Source organism: Callithrix jacchus, chromosome X, assembly GCF_049354715.1.
Source record: "Callithrix jacchus isolate 240 chromosome X, calJac240_pri, whole genome shotgun sequence".
In the NCBI taxonomy this organism is placed as follows: domain Eukaryota; kingdom Metazoa; phylum Chordata; class Mammalia; order Primates; family Cebidae; genus Callithrix; species Callithrix jacchus.
Window position 1 is genome coordinate 140,295,876 of NC_133524.1, and position 8,440 is coordinate 140,304,315.

Here is an 8,440-nt window from a genome sequence, read left to right on the forward strand (position 1 = left end):
TAAACATCACATATTTCTTCAGATCATCACAAAAGCTATCTAACTCACGTTGATTTTTTCTTTTAGATTTTTATGTATAGACAGGTAATGCTTAAAGTGTTCAAATTTATTTATAGTTATGTAATGCATGTTATATTTTAAACAAGTATTTGTACAATTTAACATTATAAATCCAGCGGTTTCAAGATGCAGGCCATAAAGGTTACCAATTTACAAATACTATCGAGTGTTCTCTCTTTGCATGCTTTTTTTTTTTTTTTTTTTTTTTTTTTTACTTTTCAGATAATCTTTACACGGAGTTGTTACAATGCCACAAATCAAAAGGATTATTCCAGTTCCACCAATTTAATATACGTGCAAGATAAAGGACCCAGCTGAGGTACAAATATCTGTACCAGTTTTCTTGAGTTTGCTTTACAAAGCACAAAGAGACGAAGGTTTTGCATTGGGGTACAAAACAGATTTGCCTCTTGAGGTTAAATTCAGTATTATGTGTATAAAGCATCCCTTCGGCAATAGAGTTTGCAGTATCCCCACAGGACTCCACAGTAAAGGTTTTATGTAGTAAAATCTATTAAACAAATTCTCTTCTACTTGACACATCTTTGCATCTATAGTTAATGAAATACCCTTGGAAACACCTGCCTCTATGCCTATTGATAATATAGTATTTGGAAGTTAGAAGTCAACAAAAGGCACTTTCATCATTAAATAAATGTCCTCTGTATGGAGTAAGATTACATGACCTAGATCTTGTTCAAAGCTGTTTGCTCCTCGAGGACCTGTAGGTAGTCAGGGGAACTCTGCAGTTTTGCCTTTAGTTCAAAATACTCACTCTTCCTTTGTTCCACGACAATTTTACTGTGGTTGCCACCTATCAGTGACTTCTTATTTTTTTTGTCTGGTTGTTTTTCTGGATAGCGGATCTCAAAACCACTGACACCTATGCTATTATATTCTTTTTTGCTTTCAAGAAAATTCTGAATAAACACATTGGAATCCCTGCTAGGGAATAATTCATCCAGCTCATCAATTGTGCTCAGTCTCTTCCTGGTATCCACATGTAATAAATCTTTCTCCTTGTCAGCCACATTTCTCATAACAACTTTCTGTCCTGGAGGATCTGAAAACATGAACCCAGTTTCTGACTCTTTCAAGCCACAAGTGTGGCTCTTGCTCATCTGTTCTATAGTTTGTGGAATGAAAGCTTCTGTGCTCAGTCCATCCTTTTTATTGGTTTTGTGGTCATGTTTCCTTAGCTGCAGCTGCATGGAGCCACATTCAGGATTCCCCAGGCCTTCGTGCTTCACTGTGGGTTTCTTGTTGCGTCGCAGAACAAAAACAAGAAGGCAAAAAGCAACAAACACAGTTAAAATGAGAACCACTAAGATACTTAAGATTAAAATAGACAGAGGCACTGGGCCACCAGGAGGACTTCGAATGGGACCCAAAGGAGTGGTGAATGTAATGGCAGGTGCCGGGCTCGTGAATGGTGCAGACAGCTTATTTAAAAGTTTGGGACATAAGATTTCATTTTTGAGGGACTTCAGTTCAATGTTGGCAAACTGAACAGGCGTCTCACACTTCAGTTCTTTTACAACAATCCCATCACTCAACTTCTCCAGCCACAGCTTTAATGCTACCAAGTCACAAGTACAGTCCCATGGGTTGCCCTCCAAGTCAATCTGTGTAAGAGACTGCAACTGATCAAGGACCCCACTGACAGGTAGGTACATGAATTTATTGTTCCTCAGGTTTAGTCTAGCTAAGGGTGCTCCAGAAAAAATGTAAACAGGCAAGCTCTTTAGGAGATTATTGTTTAAGTACAGTAACTGCAAATTTGGCATTGAGTCAAAAGTGCCTGCTAAGATTTCCTTAATCAAATTGTATTCCAAATACAGATACTGCAGATTATGAAGACCTGAAAATATTTCAGGATAGAGTCTTTCAATTTGATTGCCATTGAGATATAGCCTGCGTAAATTAGTAAGATTGTGAAATACGTCTCCTTTAATCAGTGTAATTTGATTGCTGCCTAAATGAAGCAAATCCAGTCCTTCAAAGTCCGTAAAGTCTGACATGGCCACGTCCTTGATGCTATTGCCATTGACGTGCAGCTTCTTGGCATTTAAAGGTTTTGGTATCAATTCAGACATAGACTGTATATTTTTCTCTTGGCAGTTCACACTCAGTCCCAAATCTGAAGGATGTGTTTTGCAGAAGCAAGGGGCTGGGCAAGGTGTTAGAGGAGGCACCCTTGTTTGGTAAGACACAATCTGACTGAGATTGCGGTTGGAGAGGGCTTTGCCTGCCACGATTCCAGAGATCTTGGAAGGATTTGTTGTTTTTGGTGGTTTAGTTACTAATCTGTGTAAAGATGTTTGCGTAGTGTGACCATTGGGAGTGGTGTAGCCATTTTCCAGCTGAGATGGAGGCAGGATGCGCACATCAAAATCACTGCCGGTGCCCATGGGGCATAATTCTTGTTTGTTGGTTTCTTTTAAAAGCCTTCCATATAAGTCACTGGGAGTTTCACAGATAGCCTCTCCTATGTAAATATTATATGGCATGTTTTCCAGCCAAGCTTTTAAAGGCAACAAATCACAGCTACAGTTCCAAGGGTTATCTTCTAGTTGCAGTTCAACGACACGGCCAATGTGTTCCAGAACTCCGATATAAGGGAGCTTCTGAATTCTGTTCCCTCGTATATCCAGATGGGTCAAAGATGCGAATCGGAAAATATTATCAGGAAGGAATGAAATCAGATTGTCATTAAGAATGAGAACTTTAAGTTTGTGGAGCTTATTGAAGGCTCCTCGTTCAATATACTTGATTAAATTGTAGTCAGCCTGGAGATACTCCAAGTTCTCTATGCCAAGGAAAGTGTCAGCTCGGAGAATCTTTAATTCATTGTTGTTCAAGTGCAACTGCTTTAATGCACTGAGCCCAAGAAAGGCTCCTCCCTCAATGTTCTGCAGTTTATTATTTCCCAGATGCAGGGATACTGCATGTGAAAAATTCAAGAATGTATTTGGATACAGAATATTTAAAAAATTATTTTGAAAATTTAGGTGATAAAAATTAGACCAAGGTGGTTTTAGCTGATTTGGTCTGTAGACTGAAACCTTCTCACAGTTGACATAGAGCACATTCTCAACTGACACGCAGGAGCACACATTGCAAATTTCCACCGATATGTCAGAATCTGCATTTGTCGAAGATATCAGGGCTGACAAAATCAGAAACAGCCAAAGAAACATCTTCTTGCAATCAGCAAACAACTGTATGCTTCTGAATAAAGAGAAATAATCTAAAAAATAAAAAGAAAACATTTTTTCAATGGTGATTACTTGAAAAATTATTTGTGTTTAAATCATACCATAGTGAACACATGGCTATAATTGCCAGTGTTGTATTTTTAGGGCAACCAAACCTCCAAATAGTCTCACTCAGTCAAACAATAGGAACCAGCAAAACTGCCATACATTTTGTTTTCCATACCTGTAGTTTATACAAAATGTACATGTGTAGAACACACAACCAACAATTGGAAAATATGTTATTAATCATGCTTAAATCTTATAATCTGAAAACATATTTTCTACATGGACCATCAAACTCTGCCCTTGAACACAGGCCTTAAGCTTCCTATGTGCACTTCAAATGACCAACCCCAGACCATCAAGTATGCCACTGAGTTTGCACCACAAAGACATTTTGATTAGTGGATATCTATTCTCTAAACTTTGGCTAGATAAAGAGGCTGCATAAGAAACATATAGAGCCCGGAGTTTACTGGAAGATGAAATGGGAGGACTGGGCTGCTGTAGGGGGACTGTTAAAAGACCAAGAGACAGTGACCTGGGAAGAGATCTGCTTGTGCTGTAGTCTCATAAGTAAGCTCACTGCTGTCAATCAGTTTACTCCTGTACACTACTGCCTTCAAAGACGCAGATGACTCTGTAAGGTTCTAGAAAAACAACTGAGTAAGGGATGGCCAAATTTTATTTTCTGGTAAATAAAGAGTCTCTAATTTCCTGTCAGTCATCTCCCAAAGAGGGAGCAAAAAGCCTTTTCTCTTTGAGTCTCTGAAAGCAGCAGAGTAACCTGCTTATTCCTTCATTGCTTAGCTAATCTCCAGGCAGTCTTTCCACCTTGAGAATTGGCTCTCTTGCCTGCCTGGCACTCTCCTGCACCTTTATTTACCATTCCGAACCCAGATTCCACTGATCCTCGGCTTAACTCCTTTTCTCTTTCACTTTGACCACAGACTGCAACTGCTGAGGAAGAGGAGTTTCACACATCACAATCTTTGAGTACCTTTTCCTACAGCACCAAATATGTTCAGTACAGCACATTTTTCGTCCTGAAAACACTCACTCCCCCTCCTAATATTCCCACCCCATGTCCCTGACTACAAACAAATAAAAAATCACTTGGTAGAGTTTAATGCTTAGCAAATTAACCCATCATCTTCAGGTCCTTAAATACTGCATACATACACAAATATGCACAATGCTTCCTGGAAAAGAGTAAACAGAACACAAGCAGAGTGCATTTTATTGATGCTATTTTAGCAACGTTAGACTTTTCCATCGTCAATGGGAAGCTGGTTGCAATTTCAATATGGTTACCACCAAATATTAATTAAATAAATAAAATTCCCAAGAACACACAACAAGGAAATGATGCAAAGAAAGAAGTGTCACACAGAAACTCCTTTGTTTATTTTACCCAAGAGGAAACAGCTAGTGATAAAACCGAACATGCCTCAAGGTAGACAATCCATTAGCCATGACCCAGGAGGATTTGCATTTTAAGTAGTTTGGTTCAGAATACAGCCAGCACTGCTGAGATGCTATTTGGCTGCCATATAGACGTGCATTTCCCCTATTCACCATGACAGCATGATTGGCATTGCAAAAAGAAGTCATAATTCTTAACTATGACATCACCTAAAGCAACTTTCATTGTAAAATCCAAATTTCACTTGATATTTTTTGCCTTGTTATGAATGTGGTTTTCAACAGCTATTTTGGTTCAGTTGAGTCATTTCTTGTTACTAAACCACCACCCCACCCACTTCAAAACAAAGAAACCCAAAAGCAACTAAACTAAAAAACAAGCGCAGAAAAAAAAAAAATCCTTAGAATCCGAATTCAGTACAAAAACAAGAACCAGGAATCTCAACAAATCTGAAAACGCATAAGGAGCTGCCCTCCTCCTCCTGGCGAATTCTACATTAAGTAGCAAGGGGGGAAAAGGCACTAGAATGAGCCAGGAAGTTCCCAAATGCAGCTCTTGTGAAACAGAGGAAGCCACAAGCAGCTGGAGGGGCAGGCAAGAGAGAGAAAGAGTCCAGTTGGTCCACCAAGGAGAGGGAGAAAGAGGCACTGAAAGGGCAAGAGACCATGGAGAAGTGGAGAAAGGAAGAAAGAGAGCTTGAGAACGGAGCTACAAAGAAGGTAAAGGCAGGCACTGGATATATGCGAATAAAGCCTCACATTCGCGTGGTACCCCCCAAACATGCACATTTAAATATCCAGGGAAAAACGCAAAAAAGAAAAGAAAAAGCCTACGAACTACCAGCTGGGTACCAAGAGCCTTCTCTGTGGCTGCTGGGAGCTGTCCGTCTCCCTATCGGTCTCTCCGTCTTCCTCTCTGCGCCCCGCAAGACCCTGGGCTCCCACGACCCGCCAGGACTGAACAAACCTAGTCCTACCAAAAACAAATCCTGCATCTTCCAGAGCACCGCGCCTGGCACTCCGCGACTGGGAGGACAGAGCCGGCCTGAGGGGAGCAGACCACTGGTGGGCTGCAGGGGGGTGGTCGGGGGTGGCTCCCCGACCGCTCACTCGGGAAAACCCGCTGGCCCACCTAAGGCTTGGATGGGAGTGGAGGAGGTCGGTTGAGAGACCCGGCCAAAACCGTCCCCGGTGCGCTACCTCGGGCTGGCGGCGAGGAGGCTGGAGGGGCCGCTGGCGCGTACCGCAATGTTTTGCCGCATCCCAGTTTCCGGAGCCGGCGCGCAGCCCCCCTCCGCGTCAGGGGCCCAAGCAGCAGCCTGGTGGGCCGTGTAGGGGAGGCGGGGTACCGCGCGGGATGTCGCGGGGGCCTCAGTCCCGCTGCGCACACATTTTTTTCGCGCGCTCGCGTCCCACAAGGGGCAGCTGCTGGAGTTTCGGTCGACCTCTCTGGACCCAGGCGTGCGGGCGGTGAGGAGGAAGAGATGGCCAGATCAGGCCTCGAAGACATGGGCACTAGGGTGTCACTGACCTGCTTACCACAGGCAGACCGACCCTGTGGTTTTTTGGCTGCGAGCGGCGGCCCTGGCTCCCCCTTCCCTGTTCGCCCCCACGCCCCCGGCCAGCTACACAAATCCTCCTCTCACCATGCTAGAAATCAGCTCAACATTTAGGCACCTTGCAAAGTCGCGCAGGCAGCGCTCGTCGGGCTTTCCAGGGCTTTTAGAGTTACCCACCGGCTCTTCCTCTGGTATTCCTAGTCTTGCCGAGCGCTGGCAATCTCCGACCAGCTCGCGGGCCACTGCCGGGAGCCTTAGATCCACGTCTGCCGAAAGTAGCTTCGAGTGGGGCGCAAAAATAAAGCCCAACCCAGCCCAATGGCCCGACAGCCGGAGCCACCCGAGAACAGTACACTTGCCCCGCCGTCCTGGCCGCCCGTGGGATGTAGGGGCAGCGATGCCAAGGACACCCGGATCCTTTCCGGTCTTCAGCGGCGTGCGACCGCGCCGCAGGCAGGCAAGTGGGAGGTGGAGCGTAGGATTAGCCACCTCGGCCACTTTGGCCACTCAACCGGCCCCAAGCCAACAGCACCCAAACTAAAAATAATAAGCTACCTGCCCCCTGCGCGCGCGTGCGCGATCAGACACACACACACTCGCACGCACACTGGGGAAGAGGCAGCGCGCCTGTCGGTGCAGCTTGTGCAGCCCCCGCTGGAAATTTACCCACCTCTAGAGCCCAGTGTCTAGTCCAGGGCCCGAGGCGCCGTGACCTGCGCTGCTATTTCCACGATGGTCTCTACGTGATTCCGGACAGAGCTTCTCTGCTCCCGCTCGCCCGTCAAACCCACCAAGCAGCCCTAACTGGCGAGCAGGCTGGCAGGCGGGCAGCGGCGCGCGCGCGCGCGCACCCGAACAGTCACCGCGCGCGCACCCAGCGCCTAGCACACGGGCTGCACCTTTACATACACGCGCTGAATCCCCGCCCCCGCCCTCCACCTCCCACCCCCCTTCCACCTCCCACCCCCAGACACACAAGCAGTCTTGCCTCCCAACACTCGACCATTTGGACCCCCTCACATTCCTGAGCTCCTACCCCCGCCCCGACCCAGACATGCATATTTGATTCCTCTTCTACCCCCACACACCCAGAAAGACAGCGCGCTTTCCTCCTGGCACCGGCCCCCTCTTTATGCCTAAAACATTCCCTAGGGAGGAGCGACCCCTTTCCTCAGGCATGGAGACCCCAGTCCTCTAACAAGAGCTCACTTGCCTCCATCCCCCCACCACATACACGCACACTCGCGTCCTTCTAGTCCCCTAATAACGAGGGAACACATGCACACACACACACACACACACACACACGCACACACCGACGGGGCATTCCTTTGGGAGAACAACCAAGAAGCCTGGAAAAGCCAAAGAAACACTGGAAAGCCTGGGAAAGGGGCACCGAAGCAGATCTATACGGTCGTCGAGTCTACGCGGAATTGAATAATTACAGGACGGAGGGGAATGAGTCAACAACAATGACATTCAGATGCAACAATCATAGTTGGATTTTGTATCACGGGTACGGTACCTTCGGCTAATTGTCACCCCGCAGAACAGAGGGCTCCTGGAATACTTCTCCGAACCGGGCGATCCTGGATGGAGCCTTCTTGGGAACCAATTTCCTAGGATCCAGTAGTATTCGCACTCCCCCTACCTGTCTGCGCGTAAGGGGCCGGGGGCTTTAAGCGAAAGTGTGAGGCTTTAGCCTAAAGTGAGACTATTTAGCCGGGTTCGGAGAAGAGGGGTTAATTATCCGCACCTTAGAACTCCGTGGGCCTTTGGCTCAGAAAGGGTTACACTGGGTAATTTTGGAGTTGGGGGTGGGGATAGGGGATAGGGGATAAGGGTTGCGGAAAGAGAGGGGTGGGACTGGGAGAGACGCCGCACTTGCAACCAAAAGAGAGAGAGAGAGAGAAAAAAAAAAAATCTGCTTTGGCTACTGAGCATGCCCAGTTCCGAACTCAAGCCCTATAAGGGAGGCATTGTGTGCGTTCCACTTCTCCGGGCTTTGGTGGTGACCGAGAGAGGACTTTGGTTGGGGAAGCGGGTGGTAGTTGGGAGACATTAGGGAAAGGGGGTTAGAGTACCCGGTGTGATGCTCTGGGACTGCGCCGGAGGGACTGTGAAGAGGGAAAGGGA

The 8,440-nt window shown here is 46.6% G+C and overlaps 1 protein-coding gene across 7 annotated transcripts; it reads right to left on the bottom strand.

The window, feature by feature from the left end:
- Positions 1–245: 245 nt before the first annotated feature.
- Positions 246–8,205, bottom strand: SLITRK4 (SLIT and NTRK like family member 4). Of its 7 annotated transcripts, none has more exons than XM_035288207.3 (2): positions 7,830–8,205; positions 246–3,310 (listed from the first exon to the last, which is right to left on the bottom strand). In XM_035288207.3, exon 2 carries the CDS (start codon positions 3,258–3,260, stop codon positions 747–749), a length of 2,514 nt encoding a protein of 837 aa, XP_035144098.2. In that variant the 5' UTR covers positions 3,261–3,310; positions 7,830–8,205; the 3' UTR covers positions 246–746. The 7 variants fall into 7 exon arrangements, with proteins under 7 accessions (XP_035144098.2, XP_078218578.1, XP_035144097.2 ...); XM_078362452.1 differs by lacking the exon at positions 7,830–8,205 and adding an exon at positions 6,975–7,165; XM_035288206.3 differs by lacking the exon at positions 7,830–8,205 and adding an exon at positions 6,482–7,165.
- Positions 8,206–8,440: the final 235 nt, after the last annotated feature.